Here is a 20,572-nt window from a genome sequence, read left to right as displayed (position 1 = left end):
AGCCTACACCACAACCGCAGCCACGCCAGATCCGAGCTGTACTGTGGCCTCTGCTGCAGCTTGCAGCAATGTCAGATCCTGAGTGAGGCCAGGAATTGAACCCACATTTTCATGGATACTGTTCGGGTTTTTACCTCAGTAAGCCACAACAGGAATTCACCAAAATACTTTCAAAAAGGCTTTTTGTCACCTGTTAAAACCAAATTTTTATCTCTATGGAATAAAATAACATGTCACATGAAATAACTAAGTTTATAATCCAAGAGTTGGAAACTTAACAGACCTATTTTTAGAAACTTATTTCAAGATCATCATTTTACCATGACCTTAATAACAAAGACATCATTTCAAAACAGCAGTAATAATGAATTCCCCCACCATGTGAGGAATGGGGTAACAAAAATGAGCCCTCGATCAGCCTTTTATACTAATTCCCATGACTTTCCCTGACCTGGTCAATTTTTATAGTTTTCCATATGCCTAATTAAGGTCTGCTGCTTGTGAACTAAGGTTTGGCTATCCCAGTATAACACCCACCAGGTAGCAATACACTGGAAGTTCTGCTGTAATACAACTCATTGACAGTGTAAAATTCATGCAAAAACAGGAGTTGCACTTTGGATTCGACCAAGCAAATCTTATTTCCAAAAGTAACAGAAGATACACATCATAAAGACCTGTACCACAGTCTTGGAGTGTATTGCCAAGGATGGTATTGGAACAAGAGGCCCATAAACTTGATTGACCTGCCACTGTCTCTTTAACATTCACCAGCCTAGTGGGGGAAAATCCATCTTTGCCTGTAAGATTTTTACAAGTTTAATGTGAAATTAAAAAACAAAACAACAAAAAAACTAATAGAAAGAAGTCCACTTTCTTTAATGTTGTATAAAAAAGTTATGAGTAGTTTAACAAAAGTAAATTAAGCATTATCACATTTGCTTACACCAAAATCTAGTTTTTCATATTAACTTTACTATTCAAACAACAGAAAGGAGGTGGCAATTTAGGGATAGGGAAAAAGAGAAAACCAAAAACACCTTACTAGCATGTTTATTCTACACTGTGTATAGCTGTGCTCACAGAGATGGCTTCTCTTACTTCTCCGCTGTGCAGGAATTCAGTTGTATATAAAATTGAACCTGAATTTTAAAAAGAACACTATCTTTATTAAAACAGTATTATTTACATAGTTTCTACCGAAGTTGATAAAGAAATTTACTTGGACATTTCAACCCTTCCTTGACATTTTGGGCATTTTCTATACAGAGCCACCTTTTCCTTTAACTTGTCAGATCTTACACATTAAATAACAGTGCTGCTGAATATTTAAAATTTAAAAAAATTTAAGGGTGTAAATTGTAAAGCTGACATCCACTTTCCTTGAGGGAAGGAAAAGGTTTAATATCATTGTATTCTGACAACTCAATACAGCTCTTGATACCTGACTGGTAGAGCTTAAATAAATTAATATGACTTTTTTCATATCCCGTACTTCAACTTGTAATCCATCAGCAGGCCAAAGTAGAGGAGCAAAAGATGGAATCTAATTACTGTACCAAAGTAGAAAGACCAATTTCATAGAAAGCCAAAATCACTACTGAAACTGTTTTTTACTTAACATTTATTAAGCACTTATCAGGTGCCTGGCACTATTCTAAGCACTTCATATGCACTATTCTACTTGATCCACACAATTCTACAAAGCTGGGACAACCATGCCCATTCACAGATGAAGAAATAGGTATATTCATTTGTCAGAGGTCACAGTGCTAGGAAGCACTGAAGGTGGAATTCAAATCCAAACACTGACTACAGAATCTATATTCTTTTTTTTTTTTTTTTTTTTTTTTTGTCTTTTTAGCTATTTCTTGGGCTGCTCCCGCAGCATATGGAGGTTCCCAGGCTAGGGGTCAAATCGGAGCTGCAGCCACCGGCCTACGCCAGAGCCACAGCAACGCGGGATCCGAGCCGCGTCTGCAACCTACACCACAGCTCACAGCAACGCCGGATCGTTAACCCACTGAGCAAGGGCAGGGACCGAACCCGCAATCTCATGGTTCCTAGTCGGATTCGTTAACCACTGCGCCACGACGGGAACTCCCAGAGTCTATATTCTTAACCACTATGTTATCCTCCAATTTCTACCTGTGATTAACTCAAGGACCTTAACCAGTACAAGTCAATTAAAACAAACAAACCAACCCGACACACTTTTCATCACTGTATCTGTGCTTATAAAAAAACAAAAAACAAAACAAAAAAACAAACAAACCTCTATGTAAAAATTCAGGACTTAAATCCCACATGCCCAAACCTGGGTACATATTACACCAAGAGATTCAATTCTCCACATTTTTTTTTTCTTTATTCTTTTTTTTTTTTTTTGTCTTTTTAGGGCCGCACCCGAGGCATATGGAGGTTCCCAGGCTTGGGGTCGAATCGGGGCTACAGCCACAGCAATGTCAGATCAGAGTCTGCAACCTACACTACAGCTCATGGCAACACAGGATCCTTAACCCACTGAGCAAGGCCAGGGATCAAACTCATATCCTCAAGGATACCAACTGGATTCATTTCCACTGCACCACAACAGGAACTCCTACCATAGCTTCTATGAATGAAGACTTCAAACTTAACTGTGGAGAACAGTGGACTTGGGAAAGAACAGATACACAAATACCAGAATGTCATAATATAACTTTTAGGGTCTGAGGACACAGTTATATTTAATCTTTGGCTGAATCTGCACAAGACCTAAAGATCCACCTACTGTCTCGGTTTCCTTCAAAACCAAAGTTTTCCTTTTTTGTGTTTTTTTGTTTGTCTTTTTAGGGCTGCACCCACAGCATCTGGAACTTCCCAGGCTAGGGGTCTAAGTGGAGCTGCAGCCACCGGCCCACGCCACAGCCGAAGCAACGTGGGATACAAGCCTCACCTGCAACCTACACCACAGCTCACAGCAATGCCAGATCCTTAACCCACTGAGTGAGGCCAGGGATCAAACTGGCATCCTCATGGTTCCTAGTCAGGTTCGTTAACCACTGAGCCACGAAGGGAACTCCAAGACCAAAGTTTTTGAATTCTCCCTTCTCAAGTGACCTGGATTATTTTAAATCTGGCAGTTCGGATGACTCAACCACAAAATATCCAACTTTCCATACCTGCTCAAAAGCTGAGGGAGACTAGAAATGATGGGTCCATATCCGGGTGCATTGTCATACAGTTCAAACAGTGGTGCAGCAACCAGCTTGTAATTTTTAGGGACTGCGAATAAGGCTAAAATAAAATAAAACAGTATTCATTTTCTGTAATTTCTTACATAACTCCTGCTTCTATTTCACTAGTAATTACCAATTTTATATTTGAGAAACTTTTGTGTCTATGATCACAGCTCATGTCAATGCCCGATCCTTAACCCACTGAGCAAGGCCAGGGATCGAACCTGTGTCCTCATGGATATTGGTCAGGTTTGTTTCTGCTGTGCCACGACAGGAACTCCTGGTTGTGCCTTTTAAGTAAAGTTCATAGTCACAGCTCTGAAACTGTTTCTCTAAAGAGATCCATGCTTTTAACAACCAAAAGCACCTTGAGTGCTGGCCTCGAGAGAAATGGGAGAAGACTCCTGAGCTTCTAATTTATTTTAGATTTTTTTTTTTGGTTTGGTTTGGTTTTGGCTGAGCCTGAGGCTTGTGGAAGTTCCAAATCCAGGGACTGCACCTGTGCCACAACAGTAAACAGAGCCACAGCAGTGATAACGCCAGATCCTTAACCTAACAGGCTGCCAGGAAATTCTTAATTTGAATCCCATTTGAAAAGTATTATAAAAGAAGTGGAGTAATTATTTGTTAATATGCACAACACTGCTAAAGATATTTTAAAAAACTCCAACAATTCATATGTCTCCTAAAATTTTCAATTTATCACAATGTGACAATAAATACAAGCAGCTATCTACTATAATCCGGTAATATATTCTGGTAATATAATAAATACTATAATCTATTATTTTAGGCTCTAGGTACTTATTTTCCCCACCCCCCTGTAAATATGACTTGCACATCAAAGAAAAACTAGGTAATTCTGTACAAAATTGGTACATGTTTTTAGTTTTACAATAAATCCTCAAATCCAAGGAACTTGGAGAAAACACAAAACAGAGGTATTCTTAAAGTCAAACTACAGAAGATTTTAGATGGCTGACTTTAAAACCAAAATAACTTACCTTTCTCTTGAAGCTGAACCAAAAACAACTTCTTATGTTCCTTAGGTTTTGTAATGTGTGCAGGAATATATGGATACTAAAATAACAAAAGAGAATTACTCATAGTTGCCAAGCCATCCCTTTTATCTCCCATGCCTCCATCTACCACCTTCCCTCATTTCAGACGTTAGGCTCAAATATGAGCCCTCTGAGACCAGGTTCCTCACTATCACAACACATTTTTACTTTAACAGGTATCCCATGACTTCATTTATTTCTTACATGTTTATTCCCCAATACAGTGTAAACTGCTGGGAGAAGCAGAATCCGTTCCAGTCTTCCCTTTACCAGCATCTGGTACTTAACAGAGGCACTAATAAAGAAAGGCTTTAATAAAATGAAGTATCAAGTAGTAAACCATTCAACCATTTAAGACAAATATATAGACACGGATTTATAGCTTGAGAAATTTAAGATACAATGAAGTTTGATATTAATGTTTTAAATAAAAGTTGTCTTTTAAAATATATCAAAAGTTAAAATTTTTGACTCCTGATGTAGACATGTTTAAAATATTAAAAGTTTCAATATAGCCTGTGAGCTATTTGACAGGACATCTGTTCCCAGAACAAGCACACACGCACACAGGACACATGCTGCGGGAACACCAGATGAGCAGTCTTTTTCAGCAGGACAAAGTCAAACAGCCTGCGAAAAGGAGAAAATACTCTGGAGAACTTAAAGGACGAAGAGAATTAGAGAGGGAAGGTTGCTTCCTACAAAAGAATTTTAACATAGAGAATTCTAAAAGTCCAAGATAGAGTTTTTTTTGTTCTACCATGTGAATATAATGAAACCTTTCCTACATCTCCCCATAATATATTCAGAAAAGTCTACTTTTATTTTCAAGTATTTGAGGGCAAGGTAATCAAAAAGTGCCGAAAATAGGCATGAATATTGGAAAAGAAGGATAAAAACAGGCTGCCAAAGAGGTATTATCACCCCCATTTTATGTAAGGAATTTGCACAGAGAGGCTAAGTATCTTTTCCAAGATGACACGGCTAAGCAATCATGCCAGGATTCAACTGAATGCATCCAACTTTGATCTAACTATAAAAACCTATGTTACTTCCCACTATGCCATCCCAATGGCACCTAATCAGTGTTCTGGTTAGAATGATATACCAAGCTATCCCTAGGGAATAATGAATCGAGACTGCTATCCCAGGCTTTGGAGGTGGGTACCCTACACTATCATGAAAACCAGGCACACTGGCAGCAACACAAAGAAGTGAGAAGTAAGCCTGAACAGCACTGGCTGAAAAAGACCTATGGTTTATATACAACCAAAGTTCTCAAACCATGACCAAACCAGTGCCCAGCTGTTACCCCAATTTCCTTCTACTCAAGGCCATATGTTCCTTTTCATTTAAGCCTTTCTTTTCTATACCTCATCTTGGTATTTAAGTCAACTGCACTTTATACAAAAAGACCAGGGGGGTGGTATCATGCTCTCTTCCTACTGACACTGAACTAGTCCAAGTTCACTAAACAAACACACAACCGTTAGGTCATATCTTACACTATCAGAGCCAAACTTAGGGTTCAGTGAATTAAGAACTATGGCAGAGATAAATGAAGGTACTCAGAAAGCATCCTGGAAAACAGTATTATTACTGAGCATCTTCCAGTTAGATCAAGGAATGTTTAAGAAACCAAAGAAAAGTTTACAATAATTGTACTATCTTTGAACCAGGAACTTCACTACTTTCAGACAAAATTATACTTTCGTTTTTTTGTTTTTTAGGGCCGATCCTGCAACATAAGGACATTTCCAGGCTAGGAGTCAAATGAGAACTACAGCTGCCGGCCTACACCACAACCACAGCAACGCCAGATCCGAGCCGAATCTGTGACATACACTACAGCTCATGGCAACTCCTGGGTCCTTAACCCACTGAGCAAGGCCAGGAATCGAACCTACAACCTCATGGTTCCTAGCCGGATTCATTTCCGCTGCACCACAATGGGAACTTCCCAAAATTATACTTTCTTAAAGCCAAGAAAATTCTCAGGTAGTGAGCACGAGCACCAGCTGCCATAGCACCTTCTCTTCCTATCCCTCAATACAGCAGAGTCAGGAGACGACAGACAGAACAAGCACAATCTTTTGCTTGGCTGATATTTTGTGCAATTCCAGAGCTGGAACATCCTCTCATACAAAGAAGCTATCAGAAGTCATCGAACCTTGTCAAAAGAACTCAGGATCTAACTTACAAAGGCACCCATTAGTCAAAGACAGGAAAATGTGCACATCAGTAACATTATCAATCATTACAATAGATTAATACACATCAAACATATTTAAATCCATGGAGGTCAAAGGACACTTTAAAAGGTACTGAAACATGTTTTGCGCTTCTCAACAGATTCTCATCCCACCCTAGATTTCAGGGAGGCTGTGCTTGAAAGTGCTAGGAAGCTCCCTTGCTTGCTGCCACTGTCCCACTCTTGCTTTTCATCCTCAAAGCATTTCCAACGCCCTGGAAATTTTCTCATCACAAAAGTGCAAGGGAGTGATTACACCCCTCATCCAGTGAGATGGACGTCCTCAGTCTCTCATCCTTCCAATGGGCAATTCTGAGGTGCACTGCACATGGTTCCTCATGGTCCACAGCAGGATCAATCCAGTTACCCACGGATGTAATAAGATCAATTATGTACCATTTTGACTTCCGCTACTTCTCGTCTCCCCTTCCTTGCACTTTGTTATTTCCTGGGATCACCTCTCAAACAATCCATCTGCACCCAAGTCTTATTCTCTTTCTGAATAAAGTCAAGCCTTTGAAGGATGCTAAGAAATTAACTCATTCTTCTGAACATTGGTAAGCAGATGAAAAGAAGCATCTATTCTTCCCTATACAAACTAAACCTCAGAGTAACCAGCTGATAAGTTTCTCTTTACAAAAGGATTAACATCCTAATGAATTAATAGATCTAGGAAACTATTATCCATGAGCTATTAACATTACAAAAAAGACAACTAGACATTATAAAATTCCTGACAGAAGTCCATGCTACCACCTGTGGTAGCCAGGCTCTAAGAAGACCCCCACAGTGGTCCCTGCCTCCTGGTATCCACACCTTTGTGCATTCCCCTCCTCCCACAATGTACTATGTTGGTCTGTGTGACCAAAAGCAGAAGTGATGGTATGTCACTGCCAAGATTAGGTTATAACAAACTGTAGCTTCCTACTTGGGCACTGTCTCTATCTCTTAGATCACATTCTGGGGGAAGCCAGCTCTCTTACTGGGAGTTGCCCTATGGTGATGTTCTCATGGCAAATGAGGAGGCCTTCAGTCAACAGCCAACAAGGAGCTGAAGCCTTCAGACCAACAGCCCAGGAGGAACTGAGAGGTCTGCTGACAAATACATGTGTGACGTTGGGATAAGATAACTCAGCCTTAGGCCAGCCTTGAGATAATGCAATCCCCAGCTGAGAACTTGACAGGACCACTCAGCTGAGCAGCTCCCAGATGCCTGACCCTGAGAAACTAAGACAATGTCTGCTGTTTTAGGCTGCTAAACTTTGGGGCAGTACATATATAGCAATAGATAAATAATATACCCCCCAATGGCAAGCCTTGTACCTCCCTCCCCCCAAAACTGAGCCTGTCTCTTTTTTTCTGTGCATCTATTTAGGGCTGCACCTGCGGCATGAGAAGTTCCCAGGTTAGGGGTCGAATTGGAGCCACAGTCACTGGCCTATGCCACAGCCACAGTAATGCCAGTCTGAGCTGCATCAGTGACCTATGCTGCGGCCTGTGGCAACAGCAGATCCTCTATCCACTGAACAAGGCCAGGGATTGAACCAGCATCCTTACAGACACCATGTCGGGTTCCTCTTTCTTTCTTTTTTTTTTTTTGCTTTTTAGAGCCGCCCCTACAGCATATGGAGGTTCCCTGGGTAGGGGTCAAATTGGAGCTATAGCCACCGGCCTACACCACAGCTACACCAGATTCAAGCTGCATCTGCAAACTACATCACAGCTCACGGCAAAGCCGGATCCTTAACCCACTGAGCAAGGCCAGAGATCAAGCCTGTGTCCTCATGGATACTAGTCAGATTTGTTTCCACTGAGCCACTCAATGGGAACGCCTATGTCGGGTTCTTAGCCTGCTGAGCCACAATGGGAACCCCCCAAACCCTATGTCTTGATCTAACTACCAATTTATAGGACATTGAGGAGAAAAAGCTATGTATCCAATAAAGGAGTGAGTGGGGGGTGGGCACAATCCTCAATGGAAACACTAAGGAATTTAAATGATCTATTTTCACGAACAATTACCAGGAAAAAAAGAAAGACAAGGAGCCAACCTATCCCCAACTCAAAAAAATTACAAAAATAAAATAAAAATTTGAAAGTACCAGGGATACATGAACACTGACTACATACAATGATATTGTGGATTTATTTTTAGTATGACAATTATAGTACTATGGTTATGTTTTAAAAAGATCCTTACCTTTTAGAGATGCCTATTAAAATACTTACAATTCTGGAGTTCCCGTCGTGGCTCAGTGGTTAACGAATCTGACTAGGAACCATGAGGTTGTGGGTTCGATCCCTGGCCTTGCTCAGTGGGTTAAGATCCGGCGTTGCCGTGAGCTGTGGTGTAGTTTGCAGACACGGCTCGGATCCCGCGTTGCTGTGGCTCTGGCATAGGCTGGCGGCTACAGCTCTGATTCGAGCCCTAGCCTGGGAACCTCCATATGCCGCGGGAGTGGCCCAAGAAATGGCAAAAAGACAAAAAAGAAAATAAAAAAATAAAATACTTACAATTTACACTTTTTGGAGGATTTGCCTCAAAATAACCCAAGGTAAGGGCAGTGGGAATGGAGCAGTATGGGCATAGGGTTGGTAAAGTTTGACCATGAATTTTTTTTTTTTTTGGTCAACCCACTGAGCAAGGGCAGGGATCGAACCCGCAACCTCATGGTTCCTAGTTGGATTCGTTAACCACTGCACCACGACGGGAACTCCATGACCATGAATTGTTAACCACTGACTGTGAATGACAGGTAATGGGATTCATTTACTTTTACTATTTTACTTTTGTATATTTTTGAAATTTTCCTTTAAAAGAAAAAAATGCTTGTCTTTTAATTTTTAAATTTAAATTAAAAAGGGAGAAAAGGAAATTTCAAGTCAAATTCTACTATGAGAATAGAATTAAATCAGCTTCCTACTTCCCCAAATGCCCAGCAAAAATAACTGAACACTGACCTGAGGAGGTTCAAAATTTGGTCTCCACCAGTTACCAATGCAATCATCAATGACCCAGTCTTGCAGGACTCCATCTTGACGACCCAGTATCTGTCACACACAAAGATACAGCCAGTAAACAACTAAACATATATATATCCATGAGTATCCTTCAGTGAAGAAAATATTTTTGGCAGCACTCCTAACAGAGACTAATGGCTAATACGACTCCCATACGGATTTCCTTTCTATAACTTGTTTGCTGTTTATTATCTGTGTCACTCCGCCCAAGACATATACCATTAGTTCAAAATTGGCAATCTAGCATCAACATAACCATAGAGGACCAACAAATCTGTTGTTATGCCCTGGCTTTGCAGGGAAAGCCAAAGGTGATCATTTACCTACATTAGTTAATGGCACACAGCAGTTTTTTTCTAGAATCAAAACTATAGTTTCTATAAATCATTTGTCTAACCACATAATAGAAATAACTGGGCAAAATTCACAATTTTCATTTCTATTAAGTCTGTATAGCACAAGATTTAAACAAATTATTTTAATCAAAGCCATGCTCTATATATTTTAAGTAGTCAAAAATGGTTCTACGAAGTTCACAATAAGAAAGGGCAGTTTGCTGTCCCACTTCACCATTCCCACTGGTTCAACATTTAGCTGTTTTTCCCCTGGATATCTGACTCTATTTTTTTTTTTTTTTTTTTTTTTTTTGGTCTTTTTGGGGCCACACCTGCAGCATATGGAGGTTCCCAGACTAAGGGTCGAAGAAGAGCTACAGCTGCCAGCCTACAGTACAGACACAGCAACACAGGATCCAAGCCGCATCTGCGACCTATACAACGGCTCACAACGCCAGATCCCAAACCCACTGAGCAAGGCCAGGGATCGAACTGGCGTCCTCATGGATACTAGTCAGGTTCAGTAACACTGAGCCATGATGGGAACTCCCTATTTTTAAAAGCTTTTTTTTTTTTTTTTGTCTTTTTGCCTTTTTTAGGGCCGCTCCTGCGGCATATGGAGGCTCCCAGGCTAGGAGTCCAATCAGAGCTGTAGTTGCCGGCCTACGCCGGAGCCACAGCGACGCGGGATCCAAGCCACGTCTGCGACCTACATCACACCCCACGGCAACACCGGATCCTTAACCCACTGAGCAAGGCCAGGGATCGAACCCTCAACCTCATGGTTCCTAGTCAGATTCGTTAACCACTGCGCCACAACGGGAACTCCAAAGCATTCTTGTTCTTAAATAAATGGTCTGTCCCAGTTTTAGATTTACAGAAAAGCTGAAAGATGGTACAGAGACTTTCCATATACCCCACACCCAGTTTTCCCTATTACTTAGCCTCTTACACTAAGATAGCACATTTGGCACAACTAATAAACCCAAACTGATATCTTAATATCAACTGAAATACATATTTTAATCAGATAACCTTAATTTTACCGCTGAAGATATGACATTTGTCATTTCTCCTTTAGCTCCTCTAAACTGACAGTTTGTTAGACTTTCCTTTTTTTTGACAATCTTGATGGACAGTTTGGAGAAATACTAGTTAGGTATTTAATATAATGTCCCTCAATTAAACTGGGATTATGGATTTGGGGGGATCTGGGAAGTAAAATCACAGAGGTAAAGTTTCATTCTTATCCTATCACTGCAAGGGTATCTTCTATCAATCACTCATGTTAACCTTGACCACCTGGCCTACATAGTATTTGTCAGGTACTCTAGCTACATTTTTAACACATTCTTTTAGGACCATTTCTTGATTGCTTTTCATTTAAAAAAAAAAAAAAAAAAAAAAGAGACCCTCTACTAAGGATGAGAATTTAGATCTTAAAACCATATCCACCACTCATACTTTCTCTTCTACCACACACCCATTTATCAATATTTAAGTCAATATTCAGTATTAAAATTAATATGACTTGGTGAATCAGATGCAACAGAGCATTTAGTAAATTATATTTCCCTACTTGTACAACCTTTTCTTTGGAAATAACAACTGTTCCATTCAATTCACTATCACTAACTCATCCCCACATTCTCCACAAGAACTTAAATTTCTTCTCAATTCAGGTATCAAATATTCTACCAAGTGTTTTTTTTCCTAAGTCATTTTTCTATCATCATGCTGCAATCTGTAGATGCTCAGCCCTCCCTCACAAGCTGAAGGCCTAGGGCTTCCCTTGGCCCCTCTCCTGTGTAGTCAGATCCTCTCTATATTCTGAATCCCGTATCTTCTTTGTTTATTCTTTTTGGTGGTGAATACCTTCCAGTAGCTTCCTAAGAAAAGATCGAGAGATTTCACATTTATGGAAACTCTGTATGGCTAGAAACTTTATTTTACTTGTACACTTGATATACAGCTTGATTAGACAGGAAAATCTAGAATAGAAATCACGTACTTTCAGATTTACAAAGGCAGGCTCCATGATCATTTAGCTTCCAGTATTATTTCTGGGATGTCAATGCCATTTCTGATTTTGATGTTTGTATTTAATCCATGTCTCCTCATTCCTCCTCCCCAACTTTGGAAGCTTTTAGGATTTTCTCTTTAGTCTAACTGATTTAAAACTTTATGTCTTTGCATAGATCTTTTAACATTCATTATAGAGGGCAAGCCAATAGGTTTTTTCAATCTGAAAACTGATGATTTATGTTTGGGAAATTTTCTTGAATTATTGCTTTGCTAATTCCCTTTCCTCTGTTTTGTTTATCCAGTTTACATATATATATGTCCATATATATATATATATATTTGGCCTTGCCTGCAGCATGCAGAAGTTCTGGGGCCAGAGATTGAACCTGAACCACGGCAGTGACAACGCCAAATCCTTAACCACTAGGCCACCAGGGAACTCCTTAGTATTTTTAAATTTAAGTTGATTTACAATGTTTCATGTGTACAGCAAAGTGATTCTGTTATACATCATATATATCTATTTTTTTTTCAAATTCTTTTCCATTATAGGTTATCATAAGATATTAATTTCCTGTGCTGTACAGTTAGACCCTTATTGTTTCTACAGTTTTATATTGACCCTTCTATTACAATGTAGTATTTTTATCTTTTCTTACCTATTTTTTTTTGTTCTACTTTCTGGAAAATTTCATCAACTCAATCTTTTAACTCTCCACTGAATTTTTCATTCTAGTTTTTTTTTCCTTCAAATACTCATGAGTTTTTTTTTTTCTTAATTGGCTATAGAGTTTTTTCTAATGGCACACAGTTCTACGTCAGCAGTTATCTCCTTTTACAACATTAAGAATATTAATCAGGAATTCCTATTGTGGCTCAGTGGTAACAAACCCGATTTAGCATCCATGAGGATGGAGGTTCGATCCCTGGCCCAACTTGGTGGGGTTAAGGATCTGGCGTTGACATGACCTGTGGTGAAGGTCAGAGACTCAGATCTGGCATTGCTGTGGCTGTGGTGTAGGTTAGCAACTGTAGCTGTGAATAAACCCCTAGCTTGGAAACTTCCATATGCCACAGGTGAGGCTCTAAAAAGCAAAAATAAATAAATAAATAAAATATTAATCAGAGTTCCGTCTATAGCACAGTTCGTTAAGAATCCAACTGCAATGGCTCAGGCTGCTGCAGAGGTGCAGGTTTGATCCCCAGCCTGTCACAGTGGGTTAAGGATCTGGCATTGCTGCAGCTGTAGCTCGGATTCAATCCCTGACCTGGGAACTTCCATATGCTATAGGTGAGGCCATTGAAGGAAAAAAATCATAATCATAATTCTGTTGATTACTGAATTATCTGTTTCTGTTGAGTTCTTTTTGCTTCTTTTGATCTCCTGTTACAAAGCTCTCTTCAGGGAGTTCCTGCTGTGGCTCAGCGGGTTACAAACCCGACTAGTAACCATGAGGATGCAGGTTCAATCCCTGGTCTTTCACAGTGGGTTAAGGATCCGGTGTTGCTGTGAGCTGTGGTGTAGGCCACAGATGTAGCTCAGATCCTGTGTTGATGTGGCACAGGCTAGCAGCCATAGCTCTGATTCAACCCCTAGCCTGGGAACTTTATATGTCACGAGTATGGCCCTAAAAAGAAGGAAAAAAAAAAAAAAAAAAACTCTCTTCAAAAGTGTGGTGACACTTGGTAATCCGCTCACTGTTAAGGGTAAAACAATAAGATGCTTAATTGTCACCTCTGTATGCATGAGTGATAGGACTATTTCTCTGGGAAGATGACCAAACATCATCTATCCATCATCTGGAGTATTTTTTGGAATTAATCACTTTCTCCAGAAGGAAAACCTTCAGCCTGGCATATGTAAAACTAGTTAACACTCTAACTGCCTAGAAGTCTAGAAGTCCATCTATTCAAGATGTAAACTTACACTGATGCTCCTCACCTCAACTTTTTCACTACTTAGTATTTTTTGACTCAGTCTCTATAGAGAATTCATCAGCAGCCAGTCTTTGCCTAAATATACAGACTGGGAAGGACAATTTAGGTATATAAACACATCCTATACAGACTGCCAGTCCATTCAGTGTTCAGTTCATGCAAGCCTCCACTCTCACAGGCACCAGGCACCTCCAACCCCGTAGCCTTTCTGGTGTTCTGCAGTGCTGGGTCCTGACTGCCCTTCTGCTGTGCTGAGGTTTCTGCTAGGTCAGTTATGATTTGCTCATCTGCTTTCCAGCTTCTAAAAATTTGTTCTTGCTTCTGTCTCATTTTGCACTCCCTCAATACTACTGGATTTCTATCTTCTAAAACACCTTAACTGTTTTTTGGTGGAGTTTTGAGAAAAAGCTGGGGTAAGTATAACTACCATATGTACAATATTTAAAAGCTTTTACACATTTAAAAAATACTACAAAGGCAAACCAGTAGATCAAAGAGATAGGACTACAGGTGATTTTAGTTTTGTCTCTCCCTCTACTTTCTACATTTGCCAAGGTTTTTGCACAGAATATATATTAGTTTGTAATGGGGGGGTGGGGACTGCATGCTAAAAAAGAAAACTATTTAATAATGAATACAAGCTATAATGTCAAAAATCTCCAGCATCTATGCATTTGGCCCCATATCTTTAGAGGCAGACGTTAGAATGACTTCTAAAAACTAGTACAATTTGAGTAAAGCCTTAAAAGGAATGTTCAAAAATGGAATTAAGTATACAACAGGAATCATTCTCTTGTTAAAAGTCTATTAAAACCTACTTTGGAACAAAACCACCTGCACTCAAAACTCCAGCTTCAGGGCATAATAGCTTTATAACATAAAACAAGTTATTTGAACCCTCTGTGCCATGGTTTCCTTATCTATAAAATGGGATTAATAACAGTACCTACTTCCTAGTGCTGTTGTAATGATTAAAGGAGTTACTGCATGTAAAGCACTTAGAACAGTGTTTAGCAGCACTACTCAGTAAATGCTATTTCATTAACATGACTGCCACATCATTTCAATGAAAAATAATGTTAAGATAAAGTATAAGTTAAACTTTCAGAAAATAAACACTGTACTAACACTTTGAGGTTTTATTTATTGAAAACTAAATAAATAAACCCATCCTTTTCACAAGACACAAAAAAACTGATTATGCATTAAGTTGATGGTATTTAGATGAACATTAACGAAATCGTCAGAATAGTTAAGTTGAAAAATACCTCTGTCATTAAGCGTTTTAGTCCTTCAACTTCATCTTCTCCTGGGTTAAGCTCACCACCTGGTCTGTATAAAGGTTAACAACTTCAGCTTCCAACTTAACACAATTGGGGATCATAGGAAGGACACAATAATCATTTCTATGAAGTACTGTTTAACACATATTTCAGTGTTACACGATAAAGCAATTAAAGCAAACAAATGTCAAGAACGTGCTAGAAAGTCAAATTCATGAGGCTAATTTATCAGACTAACAGTACACAAACCCTAGTTTTAAACAGAAAAAATATATACCGCTACATAAACATCATATAACTGCTGGAAAGCAGTCCATCCCAATCTTTTCTCCGTGGACGCCATCTGGAGACTAGAAATGCCCAGAGAGCAGTGGACCCACACTCTCTAGACCTGAAGAATGGGGCATTTTTCAAGAACTCATTTGAGAATTCTTTAGTACAATCTGGTCAAACAGTTGTGGACTATACATAAACTGAGAGATTTCTAAACTTAAATGAGAAAACTAAACAATTACCTATAAAAATATAAGCCATTTTAAGAATAGCAACACTATTCATCCTAGGAAAGAAATAGTATCAATTGTTCTTAGTAATGCTACAATGACACTTAGAAATTGAACTTGGACTAATTTGTTTCCCAGAAGCTTCTATCAGGCTCAGTCATTAGCATCAACAATATATAGAAACATGCAGATTTCTAGTTAGGCAAAAAATCCTTATGACTTTTTTCCCTGAAGACTCCATATGGAGTTCTCTGGTGGCCTAGCAGGTTAGGGTTCTGGTGTTGTCACTTCTGTGGCACAGGTTGGATCCCTGGCCTAGGGATTCCTGCATGCCATTGGCCAACACCCTCAACAAAACTCCATTAACGGCAATGTTTGTTGTGATAAGTGACTTAGTGCTAAAACTATTTCAAAGCTGCATAAAACAGCAATCCTATTAAAAGCTGTTAATTTCCAATGACACTTACAATTTGAAGAAAGTTGTTCCCAGCTGAAGCAGTAACACATGGGGTAGCCGGTGCTCATGGACAATCAAAACTCCTTCTACAGTCCTCCTCATGCCAATTTTATCAAATTCCTCCCTCATGCGCTGAAATCTGGCGGCAACAGAGCTGTCCTTCTCATAGAGGGGCTCTTTTGTACCAAAAGTATAATTGGTAAGAGGGTACCTATGATCCAAAGACAAATAACTAGTATGACAACTGCAGAACATAATTTACCAGAATACCAACCACACATTAAAAAACCATGGTAAGAAGTGTACATACTGCACTCAGAGACACAGGATTTGTCTGAAGTTAAATAATAAGTTAACAGAAGTTCCCGTCGTGGCTCAGTGGTTAACGAATCTGACTAGGAACCATGAGGTTGCGGGTTCGATCCCTGGCCTTGCTCAGTGGGTTAAGGATGCGGCATTGCTGTGAGCTGTGGTGTGGGTCGAGGATCTGGCGTTGCTGTGGCTGTGGCATAGGCTGATGGCTACAGTTCTGATTAGACCCCTAGCTGGGAACCTCCATATGTCGCGGGTGCGGCCCTAGAAAAGACAAAAGAAAAAAAAAAAATAAGTTAACAAAACAGAAAATATTAGAGTCTAGATCTTTGGACACTAAAGCCAGAGCTTCCATTAGATCAAGTTGTTTACTCCATACCTGAACTTTCAGGCATACACACTATTCATAAAGCCCTTAAATGCTTAGAGGAGGGGCTATCTAAAAAAAAGGTAATCCTCTGGTTTTAAATTATGGACCTATACTAACACTGCCAACCTGGCTGATGTGCCCTTGGGTTCTTCTACTAATCTAATCAGAAATTCTATTAATTTCATGTGCCAATGGCTAATCTCTCTTTTTTGAAAAACTGAGCCACCACTTTCCATCATCTCTCCAGTTATTTTCTACTTCTCCCAGTCAACTATCTTCAGACTTTTCTGGTACGTTTCTTCTTCAGATGAACTTTTCCTTCCCTTCGAGATCTTTCAGCCTTCTGCATTTATTCTATTCAGTAACCTTTTTCTTCCCTTCTCATTTGAATCTTCTGCCCACCAGATGTAATCTGAACAGTCTCTCCTCTCTCAAGAATTCCAAATATGACTTATATTGAAGACAATTTTCTTCTTGCCCAGTAAAGACTTTTCCCCTTAAAGGTAGTTTAAAAACCCATATTTGTAGTTCATCACATGAACTACCTTGTAACCCCTCAATCATAAGCCTTACAGTAAGGAGCCTTTGATTATAAACCTTTGAGTAAGAATGCTTTGGCCATACCTGCCTATCCCCAAAATATCTGTTCTATCAAAACACTTTGCATCAAAAGCCAGAAACTACATAACTAATCTAATTAGCTATCCTGGAAAGGGGAACAAATCAAAGCTGCCAAAACTTTAAAAATTACTTTTTAATTCCAGAAGCCAAAGTCTATGCATAAGTGAAGCAGCTCTAAATAACTAAAATGCACTTTTTCCAGAGTGTAAGATTTTAAGAACATCTCCAGTAGACACACCGTCGTCATTACCAACAGCAATTCCAAACAGCATTGTGTGCCCACAACTTTAAATATGCTTTGTATATGTTAACATTTAGTTCTCACAATCTGAGTTAGAAAGAATTAAAGATAGCTATAACACATCTCTACTGCAAAAGCCAGCTCTCACATCAATGAAGAGATGCCATCAAGATGAAATTTAAGAATTTTCAGAGTTCCCGTCGTGGCGCAGTGGTTAACGAATCTGAACAGAAACCATGAGGTTGTGGTTCGGTCCCTGCCTTGCTCAGTGGGTTAACAATCCAGCGTTGCCGTGAGCTGTGGTGTAGGTTGCAGACGCGGCTCGGATCCGGCATTGCTGTGGCTGTGGTGTAGGCCGGCGGCTACAGCTTCGATTCAACCCCTAGCCTGGGAACCTCCATATGCCGCAGGAGCGGCCCAAGAAATAGCAAAAGAAAAAGAAAAAAAAAAAAAAAAGAAAGAAAGAAATTTAAGAATTTTCAGCTGTGAGTGCCAACCCAAGACACATGTACTATTTCCATCATACTGTGAGCTTGGTAAAGCAGGGACTATACCTAACTTCCTCACCACTATAACCAGCATTATTATGCCCACTGCCTGCTACAAAGTAAGCATTCATGCAGTATTTCATGCAACATTTCCTAATAAAATATACTGGAGAGAAAACTTTTCAATTCAGACCGTTACTCACCCAGATGAACTGAGTTCACAACACACTTCTGACTACTGTGTTTATGTAGGAAAGGAAAAGTACTGCAAATCCATCAATCCCTAACCTTAATGGAGCAAAAATTAAAACATTTCATCAAGTGTCTTCCATATGATGGCCTGATATGAACTGATCCAGCAATCAAAGTAAATCAAGGGAGTTCCCGTTGTGGCGCAGTGGTTAACGAATCCGACTAGGAACCATGAGGTTGAGGGTTCGGTCCCTGCCCTTGCTCAGTGGGTTAACGATCCGGCGTTGCCGTGAGCTGTGGTGTAGGTTGCAGACCCGGCTCGGATCCCGCGTTGCTGTGGCTCTGGCATAGGCCAATGGCTACAGCTCCGATTGGACCCCTAGCCTGGGAACCTCCATATGCCGCAGGAGCGGCCCAAAGAAATGGCAAAAAGACAAAAAAAAAAAAAAAAAAAAAGTAAATCAAGGGTAAACTTTGAGTTCTAGCCTTAATTACCACTGAAAGTAATACAGAGGTTGTGCTTTCATACTTTTTAAAAGAACATTTGCCTTTTCCACTTCATGGGAATAGTATAAGGATTTTTTAAAAATGTGACATGTAATTTAAATGCTATTATTATTTTTGCTTTTTTAGGGCCACACTCGTGGCATATGGAGGTTCCCAGGCTAAGGGTCTAATCAGAGCTACAGCTGCCGGCCTATGCCACAGCAATGCCAGATCAGAGCCACATCTGTGACCTACACCACAGCTCATGGCAACGCCAGATCCTTAACCCACTGAGCAAGGCCAGGGATGGAACCCGAAACCTCATGGTTTCCAGTCGAATTCGTTTCCGTTGTGCCACGATGGGAACTCCTAAATGCTATTACTTTTAACATCTAACACCTACAAAATTAACATGTATATATAACAATCTACAAATTTCAGATTTCATAAACCCAACATTTTTATTATCTAAATTTCCAAGCCGGCACCTATTTACACAAATTAAACAACAATAACCATCTTTTCAATTTCAAATAGCTTTTGAGGAAGGAAAGTTTATTTGAATATAAAACAGAAATAATCTAAAGTGTCCAACCAAAACACCAGTATCAGTAAATCCTTGCACCTTTTAAATACTGACCAGCATAAACTGGCCGTTTTCCTTCATTAGGGTCAGCACCATGGTGCCTCCCAAACTCTCAGAAATGATTTTTTTTTAATATACTGATAATTTCTTGAGCCACAATTCCCTGCCACTGTGAGATTACTTTCCAGAGTGAATTCGAAATGCAATGGCTTGAAGAGCTTAAACAGAAAGATACTGAAAATAAAATGCGGCCCACAACGGGTTCTCTGAAGCTACATTTTAGTCTTCATGGTCTGAAAGTCCAACCACAATGAAAGCCCCAGTACCTTCCCAAGTTGGGTCCTTTTCGGGCGCTTGAATGCTGTTGCTGCGGCAGAAAAGGACATGTGAATGCTTAAGGGCATGAATAAAATGTGGTATATCCAGGAGCTAAACCGCAATAAAGTAAAAGAGGAAAAAAAGGAAATCGCGCGTTATAGCTAGATCTCGAAAGCTTACTATTAGAGTAACGCGAAAAACTGCAAAAACGACGTTACATTACACCACGCATACCAAATAAAACACTCAGAACAATGTCAAATACATGGTGCTGAAGAAAGAAAACCACGGTTTGCGGTTGGTTATCTCCAGAGAGGTGGGGAAAGAACGAGTTCAAGGCAAAAGGCTTTTCTCCTACAATGACTGCAGAGGCACGTGAATAAGCCTTCTTTTCAGAAAAGAGAAAACCCTCTCAGGTAGGACTCAAGTCCCGCGGTGCTGGAGGGCGAGGAAGGAGCCTGTGGGAACTAGAAAGGCGCATCCCGCAGAGCTAGAGTGTGGATAGTGAGGAGGCGCGGAGCCCGCCGGGGGCGCGCCGGAAGGAGAAAATTGAAGCCTCCAGGAGAGCTCACGAGGAAGGTGATGCCGACCAGGCAGCGTGCTAGGGCCATGCCACACTTACAGGTTGATGGTGCGCTCCAGGGTGAGGGGCTTGGTCTGCTGGATGTACTTGTTGCCATACTGGTTGACCCCCCGGGGCCAGCCGGTCTGCGAGCGATTGGGCGGCACCACAGACATGCTAGCGAGCTCCCGGTACTAGCAGCGAGCGGAAAGAGGGAGGCAGGGAGACTTTTCCTGTGCGGGCAGCGGTCCTCAGCGTCCCACTCAGCAGCCGCCGCCCGCCATTAACAAGCGAGCACAAG

At 40.3% G+C, this 20,572-nt stretch overlaps 1 protein-coding gene across 1 annotated transcript; it reads right to left on the bottom strand.

Annotated features, from left to right (window-relative positions):
• NUDT21 (nudix (nucleoside diphosphate linked moiety X)-type motif 21) lies at positions 856-20,559 on the bottom strand. Its single transcript, NM_001244247.1, is given in 7 exon segments — positions 856-1,142; positions 3,165-3,279; positions 4,226-4,301; positions 9,495-9,584; positions 15,121-15,184; positions 16,106-16,306; positions 20,332-20,559. Coding segments are annotated over 7 exon segments (684 nt in total). The 5' UTR covers positions 20,448-20,559; the 3' UTR covers positions 856-1,120.

The sequence above is a fragment of the Sus scrofa genome, chromosome 6, assembly GCF_000003025.6.
Source record: "Sus scrofa isolate TJ Tabasco breed Duroc chromosome 6, Sscrofa11.1, whole genome shotgun sequence".
NCBI classification, from domain to species: domain Eukaryota; kingdom Metazoa; phylum Chordata; class Mammalia; order Artiodactyla; family Suidae; genus Sus; species Sus scrofa.
This window is presented reverse-complemented; position numbering and strand designations above follow the sequence as displayed.